Genomic DNA, 15,347 nt, shown 5'->3' with positions numbered 1-15,347 from the left:
AGACAATTATATCTGCAACTTTTCCATTTCTGAAAAGGCTGGTGTGGAATTTTACATAAAAAAATAAATGTATATATATTATGTATTATAGGAGCTAATTTGATGACAGGTACGTTTTACTTAAGATCATTGTTTGTTTTTCTGAGCTCTCACTTTTATCCAAAAACATGGGGAATGATGCTACATTTATCGTCATTGATATCGTTATCGCAATAAATACTAGAAAATATCGGGATACATTTTTAAGTCCATATCGCCCATCCCTATTAGTCAGCCACCAATTGTGCAAGTTCTCCCACTTAAATAGATGAGAGAGGCCTGTAATTTTCATCAAAGGTACACTTCAACTATGAGACCGAATCAGAAAAAATCCTGAAAATCACATTGTCTGATTTTTTAAAAATGTATTTGCGAATTATGGTGTAAAATAAGTATTTGGTCAATAACAAAAGTTCATCTCAATACTGTGTTATATACCCTTTGTTGGCAATGAAAGAGGTCAAATGTTTTCTGTAAGTCTCCACAAGGTTTTTCCACACTATTGCTGGTAGTTTGGCCCATTCCTCATGCAGATCTCCTCTAGAGCAGTGATGCTTTGGGGCTGTCGCTGGGCAACACAGATTTTCAACTCCCTCCAAAGATGTTCTATGGGGTTGAGATCTGGAGACTGGCTAGGCCACTCCAGGACCTTGAAATGCTTCTTACGAAGCCACTCCTTCATCGCCCGGCTGGTGTGTTTGGGATCATAGTCATGCTGAAAGACCCAGCCTTGTTTCATCTTCAATGCCCTTGCTGATGGAAGGAGGTTTTTACTCAAGGCCCCATTCATTCTTTCCTTTACACGGATCAGTCCTCCTGGTCCCTTTGCAGAAAAACAGCCCTAAAGCATGATGCCCCCCCCCCCCCATGCTTCACAGTAGGTGTGGTGTTCTTTGGATGCAACTCAGCATTCTTTCTCCTCCAAACACGACAAGTTGAGTTTTTACCAAAAAGTTATATTTTGGTTTCATCTGACCATATGACATTCTCCCAATCCTCTTCTGGATCATCCAAATGCTCTCTAGCAAACTTCAGACGGGCCGGACATGTACTGGCTTAAGCAGGGGGACACGTCTGGCACTGCAGGATTCGGGTCTCTGGCTGCGGAGTGTGTTACTGATGGTAGCCTTTGTTACTGTGGTCCCAGCTCTCTGCAGGTCATTCACTAGGTCCCCCCGTGTGGTTCTGGGATTTTTGCTCGCCGTTCTTGTGATCATTTTGACCCCACGGGGTGAGATCTTGCGTGGAGCCCCAGATCGAGGGAGATTATCAGTGGTCTTGTATGTCTTCCATTTTCTAATAGTTGCTCCCACAGTTGATTTCTTCACACAGAGCTGCTTACCTATTGCAGATTCAGTCTTCCCAGCCTGGTGCAGGTCTTCAATTTTGTTTCTGGTGTGCTTTGAAAGCTCTTTGGTCTTGGCCATAGTGGAGTTTGGAGTCTGACTGTTCGAGGTTGTGGACAGGTGTCTTTTATACTGATAACGAGTTCAAAGAGGGGCCATTAATACAGGTAACGAGTGGAGGACAGAGGAGCCTCTTAAAGAAGAAGTTACAGGTCTGTGAGAGCCAGAAATCTTGCTTTTTTGTAGGTGACCAAATACTTATTACAAATAAATTCTTTAAAAAACAGACAATGTGATTTTCTGGATTTTTTCTCATTCTGTCTCTCATAGTTGAAGTGTACCTATGATGAAAATTACAGGCCTCTCTCATCTTGTTAAGTGGGAGAACTTGCACAATTGGTGGCTGACTAAATACTTTTTTTGATTTCTAAATTTACTTTGACTTGTATTTCATTGCAGACAATATGAACACAAAATATTTCATGCTTTGTCTGGTCAACTTCATGTCATTTGTAAATATGCATCCTTTCCTGTCATTCAGACCTGCATATATATATATATATATATATATATATAAATAAATACAGCAATAATTGAAACGTATTATTTTCTAGCGATACTGATTCATAATGATCAAATGTTTGTCCAAACTGTGCTGACCTGGAGCTTTGTTCATGTTTCACATCATCTGAAGTGCAGATCCATAACTCATGCAGACTCATAACTCATAACTCTGTGTTTGCTGATGCAGGAACATGTATAAAGACCTGCGTCAGATCGAGCTGGCCTGCGACTCTCAGGAGGACGTGGACAGCTGGAAAGCCTCGTTCCTGCGGGCCGGGGTCTATCCCGAGAAGGACCACCCGGAGAACGATGACGGGGGCCCGGCCGACTCTCTCTCCATGGACCCTCAGCTGGAGAGGCAGGTGGAGACCATCCGGAACCTGGTGGACTCCTACATCGGCATCGTCAACAAGAGCATCCGCGACCTCATGCCCAAGGCCATCATGCACCTCATGATCAACAGCGTGAGTGTGGGCGGGGCAATAGTCAGGTGTCATCACAGAGGGGGGGCGGGGCGTTAGTCAGGGGGGCGGGGCGTTAGTCAGGTGTCATCACAGAGGGGGAGGGGGGGCATTAGTCAGGTGTCATCACAGAGGGGGGGCGGGGCGTTAGTCAGGTGTCATCACAGAGGGGGAGGGGGGAGGGTGGAGGGGGGGCGGGGCATTAGTCAGGTGTCATCACAGGGGGGGGGGGGGGGCATTAGTCAGGTGTCATCACAGGGGGGGGCGGGGCGTTAGTCAGGTGTCATCACAGAGGGGGAGGGGGGGCGGGGCATTAGTCAGGTGTCATCACAGAGGGGGGGGCATTAGTCAGGTGTCATCACAGAGGGGGGGCGGGGCGTTAGTCAGGTGTCAATCACAGAAGGGTGGGCGGGGCTTGTACATTTGGAGTTTAAGGGTTTGATTTTATTTTATTTGTTTGATTTAATATTTTTTTATTTTTAGCTGTTTCAGGGTTTATTTCTTTTTCATTTATTTATGTTTTATTTGTGGGGGGGGTGTTTAGGTTGATTTATCTGTTAATTTATTGTTTATTTTAATTAATAAATTTTATTTATTTATTTTTATGTTTTAATTTCTTATGGATTTTTTGTTTTTATTTATTTTATTTGGGTTGCTTTATTTATTTATGTTTTTTGTAGGGCTGTCAAAAGATTAATCGCATCCAAAATAAAAGTTTGTGTTTACATAATATATGCGTGTGTACTCTGTTAATTATTATTTATATATAAATACACACACAAGCATGTATATATTTAAGAAAAAAATATTATTTTTATATATGAAACATTTATATTTATATATATTATAGATTATATAAATGTATATACAGTATATACATGCAAATATTTCTTAAATATATACATGAATGTGTGTGTATTTTTATATAAATAATAATTAACAGAGTACACACGCATATATTATGTAAACACAAACTTTTATTTTGGATGCGATTAATCGCGATTAATCTTTTGACAGCCCTAGTTTTTTGTCATTCATTCATTCTCTTATTTATGTTTTGAGGTTTATTTTATGTTTTCCTTTTTTTATGTATCATTTTTATTTTATTTATGTTTTTGTGATGGTGATGATTTATACGATTTTTTTAATTATTGTTAAGGAGTTTTAGGGTGTATTTATTTTTTGTATTATTATTTATTTAATAATTTTTTTAAAGGATTTTTGGGGTTTATTTATTAATATTTTTTATTACATTTATTTTTATTTTTATTATTTATTTATTTTGCGTTGGGTTTTATTTAATTGGATTTCTGCGGTCTCCACTAGAGTTGTTCCGATTCCGATACTAGTATCGGAAATATCACCGATACCACAAAAAATCTGGCATCGGTATCGGCGAGTACTTGAACCCATGTGCCGATCCGATACCATTTTCTTAAACAAGACCTAGTTATGACCGCGAGCTTTGCCTAACCACTGCGCGGTTCTTCCTCGGTGCTCAGAATGCATTGCAAACACAGGATGTTGTGCTGTTTTGCCACAAGGAACCACTGTTTAGAGCAGCGAAGAAGAAATGAAAACGCATTAGCAGTAGGCTATGTCCGCTGTTTACTGGCTGTTTAGCAGTATTTCGTCTCTGTGTGGATGGCGCGCGCGCACTAGGGATGGGCGATATCTTATCGTTTGCAATATACCGGTAAAAATTCTCCCCACGATAAGAATTTGTCTTCCCGCGATAATAACGATAAAGCCTAGTTGATAGCGCGACCCATCCGCATAGTGCCGCTGCTGGCCGTTATTACTTTATGATGGCCGCAGTGGTTGCATCTGTCAATTTGTATAGCTGAACGGGGGTTGTAGAGAGATTTTCTTGTGGTGCCCCCGCAGCACTCGGTGCCCTAAGCGCAGCGCAATGGGAGCGGCGGCACTGAATCCGCATCTCACGTGCAGAGCGAAAACAACTATGGCGGAAGAGTTCATAGCTAAACGAGGGGCTACCTGAGGGCAATCTGAACCTGTACATACAGATGTATTTTCACTCGCTGAGCACTTGGACTGAGCGTTTAAGAGATTCGCTCTGTCTCAATCGATCGGTAAAGCATAGTATTTCAGTTCATCTCAATGAATGCGTAGTGTATTTGACGCGCAGTAAACACTAGTGTGAGGCGCGCGACTGAGAGTGCCCAGTGTTTCACACACACTCAAAGAGAGAGCGAGAGAGTCTTACACAACACAGAATTGACATGCTACATGTAAACAATATCCTTTGTTGTATTTTCCTGTAAAATAATGGCGTTTATTTGGAATTATTCAGCCTTTCATGAACAGGAAGAAACGAATGCACAAACGGGAATCTCATTGGCTGGCGTGCACCTATGTGTTTTGATTTCAACAAATCAGTTTAAATGAGTGCTGACAACGTGATTAATATTCATGAACCCAGAAGCTCATTATTCCTTAGTGCAGTTTATTTTTATTAGTAGAAGAATTCGTGGTATTATTATCTTAACTCAAATTACTGAAGTTCTATCATTAAATAATTATTGTAAACTTTTTTGTAATCTGAAGACATTTTTGGGATAATTACTTTTGCTATCTCTGCTATTTTTACCACTGTTTGCACCATGTATGAATAAATACAGAATCGGTTTACATTTTAAACTTGTCATTGATTTCAAAATTATTTTTGTTTGTATTGTGTATTGTTTTTCAGCACAGTTGCACTATTTAAACATTACCTGCACTTTTACAGAAGACAATTATATCTGCAACTTTTCCATTTCTGAAAAGGCTGGTGAGGAATTTCACATAAAAAAAATAATTATATATATATATATATATATACAGGGTGTGCAGAATTATTAGGCACGTTGATTTTCTGACCATATTTTTTTTCCAGGCACATTTGACCAATTCCAAACCACAGTAATCCTAATAACTACTATTGATTTAGTATTTAATAATGTATAAGTGATATATAATTGTTCATGAAGGCTGGAAATGAAAATCACCTTATATTCAGGTGTGCAGAATTATTAGGCATGTTTTCTTTTACAGATAAATTGAGCCAAAAAAGAGATTTAACTCAGACTGAAAAGTCAAAAAGTATTAAATGCCCATGAGAAGGATGCAATACTAATGCAATACTAGACATTGCAGTTAAGGCGTGACCATTGGACAGTGAAATGCTCGTTGGGTCAGCAGGATCTGACAAAAACATGTGGCGAAGAAAAGACACCTGTTAACCGCAAAAGAATTAAGAATTAAGGTGAAGAATTAAGGGTGAAACCATCAGGAACCCTTTAGTCTCCAGCGCCACCATTTTCCAAAGCTGCAACCTACCTGGAGTCTCCAGAAGTGAAGGTGTCAGGATCTCAGAGACTTCAGTTAGGTAAAGAATCCTAAAAAATGACCCCCACTAGATAAGAATCATAAGCTGAAGTGTTGTAAAATACATGAAGAAGGTTTTTTTATAGGCTTTATGGACAGATAGGTTGAGAGTGACTCTTGAAGGACCAGCACCACATCCTCTAGCATCACTGTTTGAAGAATTCATCTTCCAGAATCTGGCAGTACGTTTTGGGAGTTCATTTTAGTCTATCCTGAAGTCCGTTTTGCAGAGATGGACTAAAAATGAACTCCCAAAACGTACTGCCAGATTCTGGAAGATGAATTCTTCAAACAGTGGTACTAGAGGATGTGGTGCTGGTCCTTCAAGAGTCACTCTCAACCTATCTGGAAAATGGTGGCGCTGGAGACTAAAGGGTTCCTGATGGTTTCACACTTAATTCTTCACCTTAATTCTTAAGTCTTTTGCAGTTAACAGGTGTCTTTTCTCCGCCACATGTTTTTGTCTGACCCTGCTGACCCAACGAGCATTTCACTGTCCATATATTAGGGGTGTAACGATTCATCTACTACATCGATGCATCGATTTATTTTCCTATGATCTAACTACATCGATCTGTGCTCGGCAAGTTGGCCTTCCGGACGACATATATCGATCTAACATCGTTTTAGAAGGTAATCAATCGATTGTATCGATAATAGGAAATAACGCATTGGATTTAAGCACGTCAGACTTTATATGGATGTTTTTTCTTAGCACTTTTAATAATAAAGGCGTTAAACGTTACTCGATTCAGTCTGCCTATCTGTGACATCATCGCAACGCACCAGCAGCAGCAGCGCTAAGAAAACAAAACATAGCATGGCGCATGGCAGAGGAGAAGCCAACGAGCGAGAAATTATCAAGCCACCAGGAGAAAGCGCTACCTGTACTTTCAACCCTTGCTTGTTACCTGTGCATTCCTGGCACCAGTGTGCCAGCAGAGCGAGTTTTAGTACTGCTGGAGACATAGTGAACGCACAGACAAGTGTTCTGTGGTCAGATCATGGTGATATTTTTGAAAAATAAATCTGTAGTCATTGAAGGGTAGTTGGTTACATTTTATCTTTTGTTAAATATTGTTTGTTTATTAAACTGAGAGTAGTAGCAGGTTCAGACAGTTTATTCAACCTGAAGAAATGTTGGTTGCACTTTATTTTTGTATTTGTATTATTTTAATGTTGAAAAACAACAGCAAAAGTAGCAGGTAAACCTACTATTAATTAAACCTGAAGAGAAGTTAGTTGCACTTTATTTTTGATATTAATATTGTAATATTTTTATGTTGGAAAACAAAAGCAGAAGTAGCAGGTTAACCTGTTGAAATGTTGGTTGCACTTACTGTGCTTTTATTGAAAATGTATTGAATATTTAAAATGAGAGCAGAAAAGGTTAACTTCCTGTTAATTCAACCTAAACTGTTGGTTGCACTTTATTCAAATAAAATTTGAATGCATTTGCCATTAATTGTTGTTTACTTGTTTGTTTATATCCATAATGAATTGATACCTGATTCCCTTACAAGAAACAAAAGAAATCTAGGAAATTTCACCTGCACTGACCAGTATCCAGATATTTATTTCAGTCACACAATTTTTGGCTAAAAAGTTACTGAATCGATTTCAAGTCACTGAATCGTTTTGGATCGTATCGTTCTAAATGAACCAATATCGTCCTTGAATCGTATCGACAACCTCAAATCGTGATACGAATCGAATCGTTGTTAAAATGAATCGTTACACCCCTAATATATATATATATATATATATATATATATATATATATATATATATATATATATATATATATATATATATATATATATTATTATTATTATTATTTTTTTTTAATGTATTATAGGAGCCTATTTGATGACATGTACTTTTTACTTTAGATCATTGTTTGTTTTTCTGAGTCTCTCAAGAATGCATGCAGCTCTCACTTGTATCCAAAAACATGGGGAATGATACTACATTTATCGTCATTGATATCGTTATCGCAATAAATACTAGAAAATATCGGGATAAATTTTTAAGTCCATATCGCCCATCCCTAGCGCGCACACACACACACACGCGTGACACTCGCCCGCTGTCTTTGTAATCTCTGCCGTGTGTCACTCAAGCGGCAAACTCCACCAGTTTCTCTACGTCCATATTCACAGTCTATGGTCTCTATATGAGGACACAAACGCATAAACTGTCACTTCATGAGAATTTACCGTTTCATTTTGGGAAAACTTTCATATAAGGAACACAGACACTGAAATATCTTCACGGCTACCCTTCAAAATAAAAGTTCGGTTTAAAACATTTTAAATTGACAGAATATTTTAGGCTACTGCTGTACAGTAGATTTAGCTACGTCTCTATGTAATAATAATACGTCTCTACTACTATTAATAATGCCTAGATGGTTGCTTATTTTTCACTTGTTTTGTTGTAAAGAGATTATTTTCTGATAAATATATATATATATTTTTTTTATATTCCTACATTTATTTCTTGCACTGTTTTTTATACAGTTATATTGTACAACTAAAATACCTTTTTCAGTTTGCAGTGTTAGATTTAATAAAAAAATATAATAAAAATAAATAATATTACTGTCAAATGCATGTCAGATAATGAAAATACTGTAATGAATGTAGTTCACTGTATGTATTTGTTCATGTTTTATTAAGGGATAAGTCTGAAGCACACCATAAAATAATTCTAGCAATTCATACAGGGCTAGTTGTGTATACAGATGTATATACAGATACACACCCAGGTATCGGAATCGGTATCGGGAAGGGAAAAAGGGTATCGGAACATCTCTAGTCTCCACCTGGAAGTGTCGTCAGTGAGTTCATGCGGGGTTTGTTCTGTGTGTGTGTGTGTGTGTGTGTGTGTCTGTGTCTCTGTGTGTCTCTGTGTGTGTGTGTGTGTGTGTGTGTGTGTGTGTGTGTGTGTGTGTGTGTGTGTGTGTGTGTGTGTGTGTGTGTCTCAGGCGAAGGAGTTCATCCACTCGGAGCTGCTGGCGTTCCTGTACTCGTCCGGCGATCAGACCAGTCTGATGGAGGAGTCTGCGGACCAGGCCCAGCGGCGCGACGAGATGCTGCGCATGTACCACGCGCTCAAGGAGGCGCTGCACATCATCGGTGACATCAGCACCAGCACCATATCCGCGCGCGTCCCGCCTCCGGTGGACGACACCTGGATCCACACCGACCCCAGGTACTGCTCCTCTAATAAATCACGGCTCTGGTGATAACGGAAGCGCATTTAAAGCCAAACGTGTGTGTGTCAGTCCTCCATCTCAGCGCAAGCCGTCCTCCGGCACGGCCCCGCCCCCGGGCCGGCCCCCTGCAGTGCGAGGCCCCACCCCCGGCCCGCCGGCCGCGCCTCCTCTGAACCCCTCCCCTGCGTTTGGAGTCCCGCCTGTGCCATCCAGGCCCGGCCCGCCTCCAGTCAGCGCTAATGTGTTTGGGAGTGGCGCTCTGGAGGCTCCGCCCCCTCAGGTGCCGTCTCGCCCCGCCCGCGTGCCGCCCGCTCTGCCACCCGGCATACCCAGGTACGACTCTTCCTACACAGCCTCGTGAATATTAATTAGATCACATGTCAAGTCCCATAACAAATTAAATATTCATGAGCCACAGATTATTCGTAGTAAGATTCTCTAATTGGCTGCCTTTCAACCAATCATTTATTCCCACTGGCTGAAGGTAATTAATATTCATGATTCTTCAAGTCAGTCAAATATTACATGATTTACTGATATTAGTTGTGACTAATAGTTATTTGCTTTAGTATATAATAATAATAATAACAAAATTATTAAAATGTTATCATTCTAAATATTTGTTTCAAGGAATCCCTTCATTATTCATCCATGCGTCTGTTGCTGGATTTTCATTCGCTTACATTTTAAAAGATGAATTGAGTTGTTAATGTTTTATGCCTTCGTTTCTGATAATACATTTATATTAAATCATAAATCCAGAGAAACTTATGAAAAAATAAAATGTTTCATATTTATTTTACTTGACAAAACCATTATAATAAAACTGATGTCATAGGGCCTAAAAGTGTCATGTTTCTTAAACTTATATCATGAAATGTGTACATTTCAATTCATCAGACGTGCTTTTTTATTTACTATAATTTAGTTTGATCATTAAAGCAGAAATGTGGAAAAACAAAATGGAAAAAAGAGAATTTGGAAAAAAATATTAAACATTTAATAAACTGTTGTTGAATCTTGAAATGTCTAAATTTCAATTAATTAAAATGAATAAGGGCCCTAAAAATGTCATTTTTGTTAAACTTCTAATAAATTGTTGTTAAATTGTCTAAATGTCATAATTTCATTCTTTAGGCTTATTGATTACTAAAACTTCACTTGACCATTAAAACTGAATCCTGAAGAAAATAAAACCTGAAAATGGAAAAAAAAAATGAATTTGGGGGGAAATTATCAAACTTATTTCACAGGGCATTATTATTATTATTAAAAGGGTATTTTCTGTCTTTTCTGTCAAGTTTTAATAAAATGTTAATTTGAGTTTATTAGACATGCTTATTGATTTATACAATTAACCATTTGAAATTCTAATTTTTCCATTTGAAAAAATGGAATTAATGATTAAAAGTAAGTGTTTTTTGGAAAAGGCGAAACCGATTTCACAGTACTATAATACCCTGATGTGTGTGTGTGTGTGTGTGTGTGTGTGTGTGTAGCAGGAGACCTCCAAACCGGCCCATTATCATCAGACCATCAGAGCCGTCTCTACTGGACTGAGACTTTCAACAACCAAAGGAACCAACATCTCACACACACACACACAAACACACACACACACACACAAACGTGCAAATAAGGGCGTCAACTCAAAGTTTGAGTGACACATGATTTTTGATACACTTCAAATAGTAGCACTTGTAGTAATAAGTTTATAGTAGGGGTGCTCCGATCGGTCGATAATCGCTTTGGGATGATTGATCGGCGGTCTCCAAAAAGGCCGATCTCATGAACCGATCGCATGCTGACGACACATAAAATGCCGTGAGAGCTAGGGCATGATATGCAGCGACACCGTCTCATTCTCTTTCCAGCGCGGGTAAAATAATTATAATGCTGAAGGTGAGGTACAATTCATATTTCTATATTAAATAACTTACGCAGTCATTTGAAAACTTTCTGTGGGACGTAACTTAAGTTCACAAACAGCGCGCGTGAATCACCGCGTGCGCGCGCTCTCTCTCTCCCTTTCAGAATGCTCAAATGGCTTCATATCATCGCATCTGCACTAAAATCCAGCTGCACAGTTGACACAGGATTTGCCACTTTGCACAATCGAGGCAGTGTCGCATCGTCACTAAAGTTTATCATTTGCATTTATTTTTAAGTCTTGCCAGTGTTCAAACCGCTCAGCACTCGCGCGCATGGTCTGGAGAGACACACACACACACACACACACACACACACACACACACACACACACACACACACACACACACACACACACACACACACAAGCCATCTCACAAAAAGCTTGCGAGTACAAATTGCGCTGAAATGGTCAGATACACACAAATGTATGTACTAAATTACCGTCTTGACGAGTATGCACGTAAACCCCGTGGTGACTCGCGAGTGAACGTTTGTGCAACTGTAACCGTATCCGTGTTCGCTCTTAAAGTGACAGCTGTCGAATAAACTGCTGTTGTCTCTGAGTTTCTCTTTGTCTTGTGTTGTTTGATGCACCTTTATTACACTCACTGCTCTTGAATGACTAACTTTTGCAACCTTAAGTGTAAGGATTAATCTAATTTAATTTATTCAGGGAAGACCAATATTAATTTACATTTGATTTCTTATTAAATGTCTTTAGTATATCTTACCTCAATACTAATGTTAGATCTACCTGAAAATTAGTTTTTAAAAACAAAAATGTACTGCATGATCAAATATTTAGGTGAGATAATTATATACATTTATTATATACATTTATTTGGGAAAGATGGCCTACAGTAGCCTTAAGTTATCTCATTTTCTAAAATAAACACTTGGTGGTTCTTCAAGATCTTGACTCAGTTAATTTAGAGTTAGTTTCATTTCTACAAATGGTGCAAACTCTGCAAGATTGTAGATAAAAGATTGCCATTCCCCTGCCATTCTGTGATCGGCAATCGGCAGATCATGATCTTGGTGATCGGTAATGGGTGATCGGCCCCAAAAATGCTGATAGGAGCATCTCTAGTTTATAGTTTTCTATAACTTCAGGGAAGGTGTTGGGAGGTCGAGCAACACTTTAAATGTGTGCCGTCACACCTGCGTTTACAGACGTCTTTACCCACTTCCTGTTCCTCCTGAGGGTCCGCCCTAATGCCTCCTCTGAGCATCTCAAGCACAGGCGAAGACTAGCACTAACACATCCTCTGGACTCCTCTGAGGTTCAGTCCACACGAGTCTCACTCGGCTTGAGCTGGAAACCCAAGGCTTTTATACCGTGTGACTAACAGGGAGTGGAAACCCTTCACTCCTTCATGTATTTTCTCTCTCTTTCATGACGTTTCGCATGGACTGCGAACAAAAGCACGAGTGATGATTATCAATAAAAGGGCATCTGATACTCTACTGTTGGATTTATTCATCACAGCCTACGGCAGGAGATTAGGGTCAAGCAATGATCACACGTCTGCAGAGTAAACTCATTATAATGACACGAAAAACAGCTACTTTTAGAGAATCACTAAATAGAGGATAAAGTTGTTTCGACAACGGTATTCTCCAAATTGAATGTTAATTCGCAACATTTTAATTCGACTTTTCCCAAAATTTAGAGTTTTTTCCTCAAAACACAATGACTTTATTCTCAAAATTGAATACATTTATTCTCAACATTTTATTTAGAATGTTTCTAATTTTAATTGAACTTTTTTCTTGAAATGTAACGAGTTTCTCAACACGACTTTATTCTCAATTTAATGAGTTTATTCTAAACATTTTAATCCGACTTTCTCAAAACAAATCGTTATTCTCAATTTTATGAATTAATTCTTAACATTTTATTTAGAATGTTTCTAAATAGTTTTTTCTTGAAATACGACTTTTTTTATTCTCAATTTTATGTTCATTCTCAGCATTTTATTTTTACTTTTTTCTCCTAAATTTAGCGAGTTTTTTCTCAAAACAAAACTTTATTATCAATTTAATTCTACTTTTTTCTCAATTTAACAAGTTTCTCAACATTTTATTTAGAATTTCTCTAAAGTTTTTTTCTCAAAACAAAACAAAAACATTTTAATTCGACTTTTCTTGAAATTTAACGAGTTTCTCAACACGACTTTATTTTCAATGGAATGCTTTATTATAATTTCACTTCATTTTAGTAATTCAAATTTTTCAAAAATTCAAAAGTTCAAAAGTTGAAATTTTGCCCCTTTGATATATTTTATTAGTTTTATTTCAATTGCTGTACACCATTTTTAACTGTAATTTTTTTTTAAACTAATAAAATATTAAAAGGGAGGGAAAAGAAACTTGAAAAAAACTTTCAATAAAATGAGCTGAATTACTAAAAATGTAAATAAAGCTAAACAGAAATAAAAAGTAATACAAATGACAAAAGTAGCTACAATTAAGAAAAACGAAACGTTTGAGTTTATCAGATTTTGACTATACCGATATGAAAACTACCTTTTCAATTCTGAGAAATTGTGAGAAAAACGTCTAAAGTTAAAGTGAGAGAAATTCTGAGAGTCCGACAAAATCTGATATAAACCTCGCAATTCTGAGAAAGTTGTATTACTTTTTATTTCTGTTTAGCTTTATTTTAATTTCAGTACATTTTTAGTAATTCAAATTTTTAAGTTCTAAAGTTGAAATTTTGCCCCTTTGATATATTTTATTAGTTTTATTTCAATTGCTGTACACCATTTTTTTAACAGTTAAAAACTGTTAATTTTTTTAAACTAATAAAATATGAATATTAAAGGGAGGGAAAAGAAACTTGAAAAAAACTTTAAATAAAATGAGCTGAATTACTAAAAATGTAAATAAAGCTAAACAGAAATAAAAAGTAATACAAATGACAAAAGTACAATTAAGAAAAATGAAACGTTTGCGTTTATCAGATTTTGACTATACCTATATGAAAACTATACCTTTTCAATTCTGAGAAATAGTTTAAATTGTGAGAGAAAAAAAAGAAATTCTGAGAGTCCGACAAAATCTGATAAACTCAAACGTTTAGTTTTTCGTAATTGTGCTTTTGTCATTTGTATTACTTTGTATTTATGTTTAGCTTTATTTTAATTTCACTTCATTTTAGTAATTCAAATTTTTTAGTTCAAAAGTTGAAATTTTGCCCCTTTGATGTATTTTATTAGTTTTATTTCAATTGCTGTAAACCATTTTTAACAGTTGTAGTTTCTTAGTTATTGTTAACAAAAACTATTAAAAATTGTTTAAAACTAATAAAATATGAATATTAAAGGGAGGGAAAAGAAACTTGAAAAAAACTTTAAATAAAATCAGCTGAATTACTAAACATGTAAATAAAGCTAAACAGAAATAAAAAGTAATACAAATGACAAAAGTACAATTAAGAAAAACGAAACGTTTGAGTTTATCAGATTTTGACTATACCTATGAAAACTATACCTTTTCAATTCTGAGAAATTGTGAGAAAAAAGTCAAAAGTTGAAGTGAGAGAAATTCTGAGAGTCCGACAAAATCTGATATAAACTCGCAATTCTGAGAAAGTTGTATTACTTTTTATTTTAGCTTTATTTTAATTTCAGTTAATAATTTTTAGTAATTCATATTTAAGTTCTAAAGTTAAAATTTTATTTTATTAGTTTTAGTTGTTAACAAGAAGGCTGTTATTGTTAACAAAAACTATTAAAAATTGTCTACGGTAATTTAAATAAAACTAATAAAATATGAATATTAAAGGGTAAAAAAAACGTACATTTATTCAAATTAGCTGAATTACTAAAAATGTAAATAAAGCTAACCAGAAATAAAAGGTAACGTTATTTGAATTTAGTAATTTTGTTAAGTATTAAACTAGTATATAAGCAATACTAAAATAACTTGTTTAACGTTAATAACGCCTGTCTGGGGATCATTTACTCGCCTCACATTGTGATATTAAACACTAATAATCATCGAGTTACACCTCAGAAAGATGATCAAATAAACATTTCTCTGAGAAAAAAAGTCAGAATTATGAGATGAGAAGTCGCATTACCTTTCATATTTTTGTATCCGGTGGCATGAATGGTTAAATTCAAGAAGATCTATGAAATATCAAAGAAAACGATACTCGGTTACTTAACGTAACCTCGGTTCTCTCTAGAAGAGGGAACGAGTATTGCGTAAGTTCCTTACGCTACGGGAAAGTATTCTTTCTTCGAGATTTCTGAAAAACCCAAAATTATCCTTAATTTTGTAACATTGTCAACGCAGTGCGGCAGCCTGGCAGACCATAGCAGGCTATTCCAGCGTGCTATTGGCTGCTCTGCTGGCAACTGCAGCAGCCTATCGGTGAGCCCGCGT

General features: G+C 36.8%; 1 protein-coding gene across 4 annotated transcripts in view; it reads left to right on the top strand.

Moving 5' to 3' along the window:
• LOC307123824 (dynamin-2-like) overlaps positions 1-11,516 on the top strand; it is a 130,445-nt gene extending 118,929 nt beyond the window's left edge. For 2 of the 4 annotated variants that reach the window (XM_079812547.1, XM_079812549.1), the window contains 4 exons: positions 2,137-2,413; positions 8,790-9,016; positions 9,090-9,353; positions 10,520-11,516. In XM_079812547.1, coding sequence (XP_079668673.1) covers positions 2,137-2,413; positions 8,790-9,016; positions 9,090-9,353; positions 10,520-10,580 — 829 coding nt within the window. In that variant the 3' untranslated portion in view covers positions 10,581-11,516. The remainder of the gene's footprint in view (positions 1-2,136; positions 2,414-8,789; positions 9,017-9,089; positions 9,354-10,519) is intronic. The other 2 variants (XR_013816214.1, XM_079812548.1) reach the window with 2 other exon arrangements.
• Positions 11,517-15,347: the final 3,831 nt, after the last annotated feature.

This window comes from Gobio gobio (genome assembly GCF_949357685.1).
Source record: "Gobio gobio genome assembly, chromosome: 3".
NCBI lineage: Eukaryota > Metazoa > Chordata > Actinopteri > Cypriniformes > Gobionidae > Gobio > Gobio gobio.
Note: the sequence above shows the minus strand (reverse complement) of the source record. Positions and strands in the feature narration are given on the sequence as shown.